The following is a 15,902-nucleotide window of genomic DNA, read 5'->3' as shown; positions in this document are numbered from 1 at the left end:
GTCTTAAAGATTTAATAGTGCTTATTATATATGAACTATTAGGAGACAAACAAAAATTTTCATGAGAAAGGATGAAGTTTGGGGGCCAGCAAAATTCAAAAGTTTAATCTCATTAAGCAAACATTTTGTTCACATAAATTTCATTTCTTTCAACTTCAGTACTAAACATGGATCTCTCTGTATGTTTGTCCCACTTTTCTAATAAGAACCTCAGCTTCATTCATTTAAACAAGGCTCTTTGTTTTCAGAGAACAATTTCTACTTTGAACTGCACAGTTTGCTTGAACAACTTTGTCAACATTTTACCATCTGTATATAGATGTCAGATACTGTTAAAGCAGATTATGTTAAACATATATTTACATGCTCCCACTTTTCTCTGATCAGCTCTTCTGTTAAATTTTCTATGCTTTCAGCTTCCCCATATTCTGCTGATCCTCATTTTTTCTCCTGGCACCTAATTGGTTATTGTTTATTTTTTTTAAGCAAATAAAAAATAAACAGTCCAATTTGATGGAATGGACGTACACTTGAGATACAACCTGACAAGGTTTATGTGTCACTCTTCTGCCATTTAGACTTGGAAATGAAAGAATATTTAAATTTATTTTTGTGCCTTCATTGTCAGAGATCATCAGAAACCCTGGACAAAAAGAATTAAACAAAACAAAACAATAACAAAAAAAAAAAAAAAGAACTTCCAAGTAAGGTATTTGCTTTTTTTTTTTTTTGTCTCATCTTGGAAACTTCTGTACTTAGACAATGATAACAAAAACTACTGCATGTTTATTGCAACTTCTCACAAAAGTTTTCTGAGCAGAAAAGTTTGCTTCAGCAGCAAGACGTGTGGTTCTGGGCAACAGGCTTGACACCAAGAGATTCCAATTCTAAACACCAGCTAAAGCTTTATTTAGAAGAAACAGATTTTTTGGCTGAGGAGTTAACAGCCCAGCTGTTGAGCAACCACAGCTAATTCAGGAGTGGTATTTCAGACCTGTAAAAAGACAACTCCTCTGTAACTGAAGGAGAAATTATTAAGGTTCTGTTTGACTTCATTGCTGTTTTTTTTTGTTTGCTTTTTGTTTTGTTTTCAAAATTTATGATCAGCAGTGAATCTGATGAGGAAAAAATATACAACAAACTGAGTCTAAGAAATTGATACTCAAAGCTCTAGCAAAATGCAAAAGTAAAATTAATTCCTGGAGACAACAGAATTTGTGAAGAGGAATAGGGAGAGGGAAAGAAGAGAGGTTGGAGAAGGGAAAAGCTCAACATTCAACTATGTCAACTAATGTTTTTTTTATATTTCTGAGATCTGGGCTCCTGATTGCTCACCTGTATGTACTATTTCAACCACTGTCAGCTCTTCTGACATTAGCTTTCCGGTTAATTCATTTTAGGGAGCATTGATGGCATCATGGATGAGAGCTATCCAGTTGCAATTACCTCCACCATGTGGTTCTTGATCACTTCAACTTAACATCACCTAGCATTTCATATATCTTCATGTCAGACTTGAGAAAGGCTTACGTTACCAAGACTATGATGGTCTGTAGTTACAGTAATCAAGTTGATTCAGATGCTTCATATAAAAGAACACTACAAAACAAAAAAAATCAATCAAAAAAACAAAACAAAACAAACAAACAAACAAAAAAAGTATTTTATGGTTGAAAGGAACCACAACACAGAGACCTGGAACAAATGCTATGAAGAATGGGGGTTCTGTTTGACATCAAGTTGCATATGAGATGACTGTGTGCCCTGGCAGCCTACTGAGAGAAGTGATTGTCCTGCTATATACACTGGTGTGGCCTCACCTCGACTACTGTGTTCAGTTTTGGGCACTACAGTGTAAAAAGGACATAAAACTGTTAGAGAGCTTCCAAAGGAGAAGTTGCTGAATTGGGGGGGGGGGGGGGGGGGGGGGAATGGGTGAAGAGCTGCTGAAGCCACTCAGTTCAGCCTGGAGAAGAGGAGATTGAGAGGATACCCCATGGTATTTTCTGTTATTTAATTTCTGTTATTTATTATTATTCTGCCATTTTCTGTTATTTAACTTAAGATACATATCATGGTAGAGAGAGTTCTTCTCATCTCTGTGCTGATACAATCATAAGGTTGAATGACATGAACAAAGAAACGAGAATGACCTAAGGAGACTGACAAATTTGTGAAAACCTCCTTTATGAAGACTAGACTGTTCTAAAAGAAAGATATAGCAAATAAAACTAATAATAAAAATAATTTTTACCACATCCCTCTGACATAGAAGGGTAGTCAGGAGACTCCAGGGTGAAAGAAAACAAGACACTTAACTGTCTAGAAACTCCATAGGAGGATCAAAGTAAAGATTACAATTCTGCATTTGTTTTGAAGAGTATTGAAACACCTTCAATACTCTTGACCATCTAGCTCAAAGTTTTCATCTGTAAGTATGTGTAGTGGGTTTACATGGCAAGGTTTTGGTAGCAGGGGGCCATAGGGGTGGTTTCTGTGAGAAGGATCTAGAAGCTGCTCCACTGCTGACCAGAGCCGAGCCAATAAGCGATATTGTTTTGCGCCTCTGTGAGAGCATATTTAAGACAGGGAAAAAAATGCTGTGCCACACAGCAGCTGGGAGAGTGAGAGGAGTGACGAACAGTCTTGCAGGCCATAATTTGCTTTCACTTGGAGGGGCATTCAGTATACTTGGAATCGACTGCCCCAGGGGTGGAAACACAGCCCCTAACATTTGCCATGGACTGATCCAGACGACACTGGAACAGGGGAATGCTCCTGAACACCTGCAGTACATCGATGATATCGTCGTATGGGGTAACACAGCAGAAGAAGTTTTTGAGAAAGGGAAGAAAATAATCCAAATTCTCCTGAAAGCTGGCTTTGCCATTAAACAGAATAAGGTCAAGGAACCTGCACAGGAAATCCAGTTCTTGGGGGTAAAATGGCAGGATGGACGTCGCCACATTCCGACGGATGTGATCAACAAAGTAACAGTTATGTCTCTGCCAACTAGCAAAAAAGAAACACAAGCTTTCCTAGGCCTTGCGGGATTTTGGAGAATGCATGTGCCAGGCTATAGTCAGCTTGTGAGTCCTCTATATCAAGTGACTCCTGAAAGAGGAACTCTTTCGAGTGGGGCCCCGAGCAACAACAGGCCTTGGAACAACTCAAACAAGAAATAGCTCGTGCAGTAGCCCTTGGGCCTGTCCGTACCAGACCAGCTGTGCAAAACATACTTTACACTGCAGCTGGGGAGCATGGGCTCACCCGGAGCCTCTGGCAGAAGACCCCAGGAGAAACTCGAGGCCGACCTCTGGGGTTCTGGAGCCAGGGCTATCGAGGACCAGAAGCCAATTACACTCCAGCTGAAAAAGAAATATTAACAGCATATGAGGGGATTCAAGCCACTTCAGAAGTTATTGGTACAGAAGCACAACTTCTCTTGGCCCCACAGCTACCTGTGTTACAATAATTACTGCGTGATCTTCTTGTCCTTATCTCAACCTTTGAGCCCTTTTCATCATATTTTCTCCCCATTCCTCTTTGAGGAGAGGGAATGAGAGAGTGGCTGTGGTGGAACTCGGCTGCCCACTTGAGTGGAACCATGATAGTATGTTATATTTTTCTGAATTTTGTGGAAAGATACTTATGCAACGTATTTAAAAATCTAGTAGTTCCTATGTGGTTGTGTCTGGGACCTAACATCTGATCACAATTACATTTGTTTAAAAAGGACAAAAAAAACTACTGAATATCTTATGTGGAGGTGGGAAGGAGGTAGGGACTCTGCTTTTGAGCTTTCACTGGCTTTATAGAAAATAGCAAAACTGTCAGAAATGTCCTTATTCTTGGCACTGGTTCAAGTTGCTGAAAATAATTACATTCTCTTCACAAGAGCAATTTTGGAAGTAAATGGAGGAAAGGTAAATTCTCTTAAAAAAAAAAAAAAAGTCTTGATAATATACATGCTACTGATGAAGCTGTCTACCATTTTGCTCCTTCTCCACACACTAAACTATTTTCAAATTGAAAATGCAGGAATGTCAAAAACAGCTATTCAATTAGCAGGTTACCCACAGGCTTTGAGACATACCACCTGGGCCAAACTCTATACCAAATCATGCATCCTGTGTTTTTGAGAAGTAACTTTGGTAACTTTTATTTTAATGACATCTTATTCACATTCCCCTCTCAATTCATTGCCCTTTGCTAGCAAACATGTTGCATGTTCCTGAGTATTAAAAAAACAAAACAAACAAACAAAAAAAAACAGACACACAGGAAAAGAAAAACACACCACTTTACCACAAATATGACAAACATAAGGCAAATTCTGTTTTGGCATCTGTTATCAAGTAATATTTCACAAAGCCAAGATACAAAAGTTTATCATTCTCCCACTCCCCCCCCCCCCAAAAAAAAGAAAAAGAAAAAGAAAAAAAGAAAAAAAAAAGGAACAGATGTAACTTGTAGTCTGGCACAAAGTATATCACATAACAAAGTTTGGAAAGAAAAGCCTCTAGCTCCCTTTTTACCTCACCAAGACAAAATGTACAAATAGCTCTAAAACCCTCCCCATTTTGGGGGCCAATAAGACAACTGCTACAACTGTTAATGCATATGGTGTTATAAAATGTTTAACAGTAAAAAGTACCCATTTGGCTTTGCCTTGAATTCCGGTTGTTTGGACTTAGCGCCAAATCATCTATGTAATTTTTCAGCTCAGTCATATTAAGAGATGCTTCCTACCTTCTGAAACTACCTTCTCTACTGCTCCAATTGAGTAAATATAATTCTCTCATCCCACCCTCAACTAACATGAAACAGATGGAAAATACATTAAATTAGTTCTCAAAGAATCATTTTCTCATTCAAATACCAGTCACTGACCCCAGTGTGGTCTTTACATGTGCAACATATCGACTGGACTCCACTGTGAGAAATAAATCAGTTACATCTCTTGGGAGTCTACTACAGATAGTGAGAATTTCATCGGGTTTGGTGGTGGTGTTTGTTTTTTTTTGTTGTTTTTTTTTCTTTTCCCTGGAACAGACACACAGTACATGATACACAGCTTTGCTAAGTACCCTTCAGGTACCTTTGCTAGGTACTTTTCAGTATAGTACTTTAAGAGGTAGAATTTCCCTGCCTCAACTCAGTGCCACACACCAGCAGACATACGATCAATACTGAGGAGTGTCCTTTGTAATGTCCCTCCCTCCTCCCCCCCAAAAAAAACAAACAAACAAACAAAAAAAACAACTCTGCAATCCAAATTCCACATGCTTATCTAGTTTTCTCATGCTTGTTTCACCAAACTTTAAGATTTTGCCTTACATGAAGACTGTGAGCTCTCTGGAGTTAGGCTCTCTTATTCATTATCCCACTAGACCACTGAGAAGTAATCAGTGTTCATCTGAAAAAGAGATGAATTCAACTTAGAAGATTGACCACTGCAGAATAAACACAAGGGAGATCAATGTCCAGGTTATGTGTTTCACTACTCATGACTGCTTCCTTCCGTATCCTTCCCAACACTGCTAGTTACTTACATTCATGCAACAACAACACATCTGGCAGCACACCCAGTGCAGAATTCAAATAAATCAAAATTCAATTGTTTTAGTATCTGAACTCAATAAATTTCACATACAGGAGAGAAGCTATATGCAAAAGGATCACATTCTTCAATCACAGTCAGCCAATCAAGCCAGCTTAATACAAATGAAAAACCCCACTGTGTTACAGTTTGAAGAGCTATTTGGAACTACAATGTGGCCATCTACTCCTACCTTTAATACAATGCAGACAGATAAGGCATTATTCTGTATCTTTAAAAGGCCTTCCTATTGTGTTAAATTAATTCAGCTGAGCTATAGTATGTGTGAGACAGGAATCAGACTTTTGCCCATCCTGACAGAGCACAATGCTTTCTACCACGAGTAGTCCCAAAGAAGTCACACAGCATGCCAGGTACAAAGTACTTGCAGAAGTGAGCCCTCAGACAGGGCTATAAAAGCTCTGGGTTAAGGAAGCACATATCGACTTGCTTCTGCTTGATCTGTTACACAGCTTGACAGTAACAGATAGCCAGTTGCATTAGTGTCAATGCTCAGATAAGTTTCTCTCAATATCTGTCACAAAAAAACAGATGCTGTATCAGTGTGCCAGCTGTATTATCGGTCACTACATAGTTGATCATACTTAATAACATCCTCAAGCACAGATATGGCTAACAAGCGTCACAGGCTGCAATTACTATTGTAAGCCACAGTCACTCAGATCACCCTGACTTTGTGCTGCCAGCAGCGCACATTCAGCAAGCGGCTGCCTCCCACCTTTCCTCTCTCAAATACATTAACGTGCCTCAATATGGAGCCAGAGTTTGTTTTCAAACTCTTAACAGGATCACTGAAAGAAAAGAAAAAAAAAAAAAAAAAAAAGATACCATAAATGATCCTCTGGACTGTTTCCAGAGTAGTGTATTCTCTTAGCAATTGCTTTGGAAGCAAGCCAAAAGTGAGAAGTGTTCTTGCAAATGAGCATACTGTTATACTCAAGTACAAGTTATCATTTAATTCTTTTGTCAACATCAGTGTGGTTAGAAATTAAGAAGCCTGTTTAATACATAAGTTACTTGACTTCCAGTTACCAAACATGAATTTCTCCTCTATCTATCCATACCCCCAATGCCCCTCTCCCCAACTCACTTCCCAACATGTACTGTTGTCTTTTTTGGATACTTTCTCTTCTCAATTGAAAGACAAATAAAATTAGTATACTCATTGTATCAGCCATGACTAGGTCCCTAATCAAGGAAAAAAGAAAAAAGACAGTCACTCCAAAGAAACATTTGAAAACATCAGAACAGGTTTCAGAATAGGATATACTGCTTAATATTTTTAACAGAGCCTTAATACAGTCTGCTGAGCAGTTTCATGTGGGCAGTTTTTCACATCATGATTATTCCTAATGAGATCACCCTCTGTACTGTATAAGCCTTCATCCCTTCCCAACAAAACAATGAAAGATTTGTGCGAGGCTACAAAGGCCTCCGATCAATTCTACTCACTTCACCTTATATAGAATTTACTAGTAAAAGAAACTCATCAGGAACACAATCATGTTTTTCCCTGAGGACAACTTATTAATAATGAGCACATTTACTTTCCTTCCTTTAGGGTGACCCTAATCCTCTGTAGATTTTGAAATCCTTACATAAACATCTCAGACTCACTGACCACAGCCATCTTTGGTTTTGAGATTCTGTAGGTTATTCCTCTTCACAGATTTGTGGGCAGTGGGGGCTAGAGGTGTTACATGCAACACCTGTGCAACTTACATGCAACATTTCTCACTAATGTATGTCTATCATGTGATAAAGATGTGACCATAAATAATTAGTTGTGTTATCTTATGATAAGAATGGTATATAACTTGTTTTAAATCTATATGAAAATGTCTTGATTTTACTGTAAGCAGAGACAGTAATATATCCTTTTTTTTTACACAAAGCAGAAACTTCTTACGCATATAGCCCAGCCATGCTAAGTGTAAGTATTTTTCTAAAAATGTGTAACTGAGTCAGCCCAAATTAGAAAGTACAATGCAATAGCCTCTGACTTGCTAGTATTATAAACTAATCACCATGATCCCCTGGCAAACCAAAATTTAAAGTTAGTTTTATGCATAAGATATTGTAGAAAAGAAAACATACTTCACCCTGGGAACTTGATATTCTGTTTGAAAGACCTAAAACAGTATTCTCAATTTGTATGCACTCATGACACAAATCTGTAATGCAGTTTTTGTGTGTGCATTATTTCTATTACTAACCACATGTCATTCTAAGTTTATTTCCTCAGTTTTAGTTTCCTTGTAATCGTCACAGACCATATAAAAGAACAAGTTCTTTAACCACTCAGGGGTATTAATACAATGTTCTGTACTAAGAAGTATAAGGACTGTCCCCTTAAATTGCTCAGAGTTTTAGCCCTGAATCAGTATTTATACTTTGCACAAGTTTTTAAATGTAAACAAGAATAGAATTAAATGCAGTACACAACTGCCAATGTCCATGCCTAGAAAAACTGACTGCTTTAGACTGGCCAGTGTAAAGTTTACAGACTGAGGATGTGAAAACTTAAGATGCAGACTGATCATGCATTTCTGTTGCAGATAAATAATCAGATGGTATAATATAAACCCATATTTGCACATATTACAACAAGCTGTATGTTTACTTACGTTCACATGTGTCTCCTTTCTGCTGGTATCCTGCTTTGCAGATACACTTTCCAATAGGCACTAACCATTCTCCCTCTGCACTACAGTGCATCTTCGGAGAGTTCTCAGCCTCCTCCTCTGCACTGCTGACGCAAGTTCCTCGTACTTCAACTAAAGAGGAAAACTCTGAACCAGTCACTGTGTCAGGAAAAATAGCTAAGTTCTCAATGATGGACCAGCACTTCTTGTAGTAGACTTTGACAGAGACCAAAGCAATGCAGGCCCCTACATCCTGAAATGCAAGATAGAATCCTTTTTTGGACAAAGGTCCAATTTCTCTCACCTCTGTGTTAAGTTTCATTTTCCTTTCCCCCAGATCACCCTGGGTAAAACTTTCATCTGCTGCAATAGTGTCTATTTTTACATATTGGTTTTCTCGGATATTCCTGCCAGTGTCGTAGTCTGTTTCATAATAATACAAGTTAAAAGTTTCTTTACAAGTTCCCAGAACTCCAGGAAGACTGTTACAATCCCTCAGAGTGAATTTCAGTTCTACAAAAATCCTTTGTGCATTGCTTTTTGCAATCCAGTTAGTCCGAAGCCAGTTGTTTTGGTTTGATTCCATGACCTGGCATACCTGGTATGTTCGTATAGGAGTGTAGTTTTCATCCAGTCCACTAATTTCTTCCCACTAAAATAATAACAAGCAGTTAGTAATATAAAACAAATATGACATTGTAACTATTGTGAATTTGAAAAAAAAGCTTCACACAACTTAAGTCTCACTCCTTTTTAACAGTTAGGCTTCATAAAAAGTATGTTATTAAAATATTCTTAAACATCCAAATAAAGAAAATACATATTAATCCAACCGGAAGATCTGCCCCCATCTATATCTTTCCCATATAATATCTTTCCCATATATAAAAATAAATAAATAAAAAAAAAAATTAAAAATCATTTTCACATCATGGATACAATTCTAAAGGGGAAACTTTAGAAAAGGCTGTTCAACATACCAAGCTCTAATTCCACACTGGGTTCTCCCACATTTTATTAAGGTCATAATAGCTTTGGGTAAGCAAAGACCAAAAGGCAGCTTCATTTCCAGAAGAAACCTAAAATCGGTGTAGTCTTAGAAACTGAAATTGCCTAGTGTGCAATTTCAGCCTTTGTGCATAAAAACATTGGGTGGAGCTTTCAGTTGTATGGAAAGCAGAAGGCTCCTGAAACTTATGAGGTGTACAATTTTCACTTCTATGTGATTAAAGTGGCATGGAGAGACAACGAGAAACAAAGGACAATTAAAAGTCTGAAAGTGAGAAAACACTTTGATAGTTTTCTTTTTGTTCACTCCATGTTCCATTCTACTCACAAACCAACACATATAAGCGGATGCTCCTCAACTCACCTTTTGTTCAGTGGCTGCACCCATGTTAAAAGAAACTAATTTCAGTTGGCTGGGAGTTTAAATATTAGATTAAATATTCAGTTAAGAACAACCCACATGATTGAAAGTTCTCTGGTTCAAAGCCAGAGAACTGGCTTTTGTTGTTACTCCCTCCTTAGGATAACAACTGTGTAACAAACCCAGAAGTGTATAACAGACCTGCAGTCTTTCACAGAGTTTGGTGTCTTTGAAAAGTGCACCTCCGGCAACGGCAAACCTTCCCCTGAAATCAGCCAGGCAAATCTGTGCAGGTACATTCAAAACAGTGTACATCTCACACTTCTTTTCGTATTTCTTGTAACATTAAACATACTGCAGAAACTGCAGCTGTAATAAATTAAGGGTTTGTTTTTTTGAGCTATCCTCACCCGATGATATAGGCAACCGTGACTTCTTATGGCACTTAGCCCTCTGGCCGTGTGTCAATAATGCACTTAAGCTCACGCTTAAGATCAATGACAGTACTTATGAGCTTAATGGTAAGCATGTGCTTAAGTGCTTTGCGGAACTAGGATATTCAGCACCTCTGCAGGACAGAGCACTCACTGACATTCCTCATACTGGTAACCAAGCATGGAAGGCATTGGTTTTCCAGACTAGGGACCATGCAGTATACAATACTTTGCAAAACTATTTGACAGCAAATGAGATCATTTTAATGTTGGCCTACTGCTCCAAGAAAAAGCAGATGTAGCTGGATTGATGCTGGAAGTTATCACCACAAAATACATCATGACTGCAGATGCTGAAATGCACAGAAGTTGTACATATCAAAGTATATTTCAAAGACCTACAGTTAATATAGATGTGGCATCTATGGTATTATACATATATATACATGGGATTAAATTATTGAAATATTAAATGCTCATGGAATCAACTGAATGCATATGGAGTCAACTGAACTGAATGCATATGGACCTGTATTCATGTCAGACTATTTTGATAATAAATTTATTAGATCTGAATGAGTAAGATTCTCCCCAGCTCCCCTTGAGAACTAGCACTACTAACAAGAACAGGGAAAAATAAAAAAGGGACCAGGGTTTCTGGCACCGTCACACTGATGAATGAATGAATGAATGAATGAATGAATGAATAAATAAATAAATAAATAAATAAAGCACCAATCCAAACGTGACAAAAAAGGCATGAAGCCTAAAATTTTACTGATTTTTATAATTTCAGTTTCACATCACATTGAACATTTTCATCTTGTGTAAGCAGTTCTCCCTGAACACACCAAGACAGATTCTGGAATAAGACAGTCCAGTTAAGGAAAGTATCATATCCGTGAAGCACAAGCAGCTTTAATGCAACACAGAACAGAATTTGACTCATCAGAGTCTGGGCATCGATGGGATTCTGTCACATCAAAATAGATTTATGTCCCCATCCTGGTCAAAAAAAAAAAAAAAAAAAAATATATATATATATATATATATATATATATTTAACAAAAATCAAACTGTTTTCCTTTGACATAAAAGAGCCGTCATACAGGCAAGAGCTCATTGTATGGGGATACGAAACACTAAATTCAGATAAGAAGCCTTATTTTACGTTATCTTCAGCTGAGGGCTTAAATCTAGCTTTCCACATTTTCCTGAATCCATGGAATACGCATGTCTTAAAAAAAAAAAAAAAAAAAATGGGACTATGACTTAGGAGTTAATTCAGTAATGACAGAACTATTACTTCAAATAGTCCATTGCATACCTGCTTCTCTATGGAACTAAAAAAAAAAAAAACATCAGTACTTCAGGATAAGTCTTCACATATACCACCTGAGATCATACCTCATTAGTATTTTTAAAGTGATAAATTCCATGTTGGCTTTTATAGGAAGGAAATTCATTTTTTCTATAACTTGCTGCTACATATGGTGATATTCGTGCCATCCTATTTAAATGTATCCTTTCTATTGATTCCAATATATAGTATTTAAACTTGTTAGTTTAAATACTTGTTAGTTTAAATACTAACAACAATATTGGAGATCAGTGTTAGATGTAACATCTGCAGTTGAATAAGGTATTTAACAAGTGCCTGGGTGATATAATCCATACTACAGTGAAGTGGTAGTTTCACTCAAGAGATATGTTCTCTGTGTTTATTCTCATGAAATCTTTGTGTAGTAGACAATAAGTGAAAGTACTTTTTTTTTTTTCAAAATTACACTATTAAAATGGTATTTCTATGTTGATACACAGACTGATCAGATACTTCTGATCATTTTCACACAAACATCCAGTCACTAGTTTTCATTCATTTTTAGTTTCATTGAAATTGCCTTCTACCTCTTAAAGTTCCCTTTTACCATTTATTGAATTTGACTCTACTTTCATCTTTAAGTATGCTGACATGTGTAATGTGTTGACATGTCTTTCATTATCTACAGGTTAACATAATGTATTTGCCACCAACCTAATCTTTCAAACACCTCTGGTAAAGGCTTCAATCAATGTAAAACACTAATGCCGACATTATTAGACACCATAAGTGTTGAGCTCACATTACATTCTTTCTGAAGTTGTTACATTCGTTTCCAGTTTATGCTTGTATTGATTTTACGATCTTGCTTTTAAAGAAAGACACTTTCAGATTTTCATTCTTCTTATTTAAAGGATTTGTTACACTTTTATATCCCCACTCACACTTCACGCTCTTCTGGCTCCAGATTTCTCAATGCGCCGAAGATTAAGGGCCTTATCCCCCACGTCCTTGTTCATGCAAGGAGTCACAGTGGATGCTGCAAGACTGCTTCCATGAGTAAGAACGAGACATATAATTTATTATTTCTCAGACTGAGCTAACGCTGGACAATATACCCGCTGTATCATTCTGAAAATATTCTTTCTTCCTTAAGACTTGAGGAAGAAGAGGTTTTATACCACTTTTAATTCAGTATAAAAGCAGCATTTCTAAAATATATAAGACAATAGTACAGATGTTTCTAAATCTCTCGTTTTTTATAATGATGTACTACCATACAATGGTGCATTTAACAGAATACCATGAGATTAATTTGTAAGCAAGCTGGAGGTGGCCTTAACCACATAATTGGTTCCTGGTTCCAGATATCAAGATCCTCAAGACTTGGGGATGTTTCAAGTTTGGAATGTCATTTCAAACACATCTGCAGTATAAATGTTTTTATTTTAGAGCACTTCAATCTGTGCTATTCAGTTACAAAGAAAACATCATAAACAAATTTATGATTGCCCATTATACAGAAAATGAAAAACATATTTTTAGAAAGTTTCCACACAGAAGTATATCTGCTGTTCCTAAAGGATAAAGAAAAAAGTGATTTAAAACACTCTGTTGTAAATATAGAGAGTTTTCTAGTATACCACAAAGGATTACAGTAAAAAGGAAAAGCTACTGAGGATGTTTAAGTGAGCTTCCAAAGAGGAGACTCCTTTTAATTAGCTTATGTTTGTACACTATAACCCAAGGTACACTTCTTTCCATTCTAAAAATGAAAGAGCCATAAACACTTGGTACAATTAATGAGAGAAATATGAGAGAGAGCTAGTTTAAAGCAAGTGTTGCAATTGCTTTGCTAAAATAACTACTCATCTTCATGAAGTTAATTTTTGCATGGAGTACTTACCCCGTTGGGAGGAGAGGAAATCCATTCCAACTCTGTCTGTTGTGCTTTAGAGTCCAGCAATATTACTAAAAAAGAGAGAAGACGAAGAAAAAAAAAAATTTCCACCATTTGTTAAATATAATATGCAGCAATATAAAATCAAAGAACAAAGTCTAAATTTTAAAAATAATAAACATATTTCTGTACAAATTATTTTTTGTTCACATTATTGAAAAAAATATGCAAGTACAACTATGTACAACTTGTACATAGATGATTAAATGCTTTTATACCATCCATATATAAACAGATATATACTAATCTTAACAATTTCATTGCTTAAGTCTAAGCAGAATGCATTTCCTAGTGCCCTAAAATTATTAATAATCAGCTATTAAGATACATGTTCCCTTTCCCATCTCCTCATAAGGAGGACACTTCCCATATGCTGGGAAATTTACAATGAGCTTAAAAACAAACAAACAAACAACAGCATTTCAATACTTATCCAAACTGATTTAGACAGGTCTAGTCTATATCTTACCATGAGTTGCACTGTAGAAGCAATGGTCTTTTTGAGTAAGAAAGAAAAAATCATGCCCTTTAAGTAGTAATTCCATAAACAAATGACAAACAGGAATACAGAAAATAAGAGACTCTGCAATTACCTCATACACTGCGTATACAAAATACTACTTACACAAAGTCAGACTAACTCATTTTATAGCAATGGCTTACTAAAATCTTCGTGTCATTATACCCCAGTGACACTTCTGCAAAAAGACATCAATTTTAGTAGCAGTGCAATTATTTGCAGCTAAATGTGACCCTGCTTCAGAAAGTGGTTAATCACAGCCTAATAAACCAGCTCTTAACTATTTTACAGGACATATTGGAGGATATTACTGATGTTCTATTACCTCCAAATATACATTTATATGCAAGCTTTATATTTCAATCACAGTTATATGCCTCTTTCTAAACATATCATTATAACTTTCTGAAAGACTTTGAAGTGACACATATATTAATCTGTGATGTCCAAAAAAAATACATGAAATCATTTGTTGTAATACTTCTTTTCAAACAGTCAAAGCTATATGGTGATCAGCCATGTATCTGGGCTTGGCACTTTGAAGATTCCTTCTTCAAAACTGCATACTTAACTTCATACTTTTATTTGGTAAATAAAATGCCACATCTCTAATTTAAATATATTCAATATGGTTGTAGCTTTGAAGCTATTTATAACTTTATGCACAACATTTAAATAGTTAAATTCAATACATAATTTGTATTAAATTCAATATCTAACTTGAAGCAACTTTTATCAGGTCTTTTGAATTGGTTTCAAGTCTGCTTTCAGCCCTTTATCCAGGTAGAATTTAATACAAAACTTCAGTGGATTACTAGAAAGATGGCACGACATTAAAAAAAAAAAAAAAAAAGTATTTAAAGGTTCATCCAGTAATATCTGAAATATTAGTTGAACTCCAAACGGTAGCATCCAGGCCTGTATTTCACTAATAAAGTCGAACTACTCATTAAAGAAGTTTGATAGTCTCTTTCTAGAAAGATTATCTGCTTATTTCATTAAGCTTGGATCCAAGGGGCTTTACTTTGTAACATTTTCTATAGAAAAGCAGGTGGTGTATGCGGTGGTTTGTTAAACAAGAACATTTCTAACGATCCTGGAAGAAAAGGTACCGTGAAAAATTTAACCTTTTCAGCACCAGCACAAAATCCCACGGCTGCAATTCATTACACTTTTTATTTGGCAGCAGTTCTCCAGCACTTAGCAATGGGCAGGCACATCCCAGAAAGACGACACACAAAACAAACAAACAAAAAAGAAAAAAAAAAAAAAAAAGAAAGAAAGAAAAAAAAAAGCAGCTTGCTCTGTAAATACTCTGGAAGACGCTGCCTTTCTCGTCGCCCCGAAAGTTACTGGGAACAACCATCCCTGGCGGGCGGCTGGTGCACGACTCCTAGCCCGGGAGGAGCGGCGCCGCCGGGGGCTCCGTGTGCGAAGCGGCGGAGGGGAGGGGGCGGCGCCGCGCTCCGTGCACCCCCGGCAGCCGCGGGAGATGCGCATCGGGCACCCTCTGCCCAGGAGCGCGCAACTCCCCGCGGACCAGCCCTCCGCGGAGGCGCAGCTCCCAGCCACCCCCCCACACGCCCTCTCCCCGCTTCTGCAGGACAAAAAGCGGCAAGAGTCGTAAATCCCGCGGCCTCGAGGAAGGGGCTCCGCGGGATACCGCGCACTCGGGAAGCGGCGGCCTCTCGTCTCCGCATGGAACCGCGGCCGCGCACCCGCTCCGGGCAGCAGCGGAAAGGCCCTAACGTGGTCCCCTCCCAGCAGCCGGTTTGGGGAGGGGGCGTCCGCAGGGGCAGCCCCGGGACCAGCCCAGGGCAGGTAACGCCGACACCCTCAGTGTCGGAGAGCCCCGCTCCTCTCCAGCATCTTTTATCGAGCTGCAGCAAGGAGAGTCGGAAAACTTTCCAACCTCGCCCCCCGCATCGTCCCCAGAGGGAAGCAAAGGGAACCACGAGGGGCTGCAGCCGCGACCAGCGCTTAATGGAGGCCGGGGTGAAGCCGCAAAGTTATTTCCCCCCTACCCCCAT

The 15,902-nt window shown here is 37.8% G+C and overlaps 1 protein-coding gene across 8 annotated transcripts in view; it reads right to left on the bottom strand.

The window, feature by feature from the left end:
- The window catches only part of EPHA7 (EPH receptor A7), a 164,628-nt gene that overhangs the window by 146,792 nt on the left and 1,934 nt on the right, over positions 1–15,902 (bottom strand). For 7 of the 8 annotated variants that reach the window (XM_013092875.5, XM_021267411.4, XM_013092869.5 and 4 more), the window contains exons 2-3: positions 13,299–13,363; positions 8,251–8,920 (exon numbers count right to left, since the gene is read on the bottom strand). In XM_013092875.5, the coding sequence (XP_012948329.3) occupies positions 8,251–8,920; positions 13,299–13,363 (735 nt within the window). Of the gene's footprint in view, positions 1–5,306; positions 5,420–8,250; positions 8,921–13,298; positions 13,364–15,902 lie in introns of those variants that run through there. The other variant, XM_038176977.2, reaches the window with a different exon arrangement.

This window comes from Anas platyrhynchos, chromosome 3, assembly GCF_047663525.1.
Source record: "Anas platyrhynchos isolate ZD024472 breed Pekin duck chromosome 3, IASCAAS_PekinDuck_T2T, whole genome shotgun sequence".
Classification (NCBI taxonomy): Eukaryota; Metazoa; Chordata; class Aves; order Anseriformes; family Anatidae; genus Anas; species Anas platyrhynchos.
Note: the sequence above shows the minus strand (reverse complement) of the source record. Positions and strands in the feature narration are given on the sequence as shown.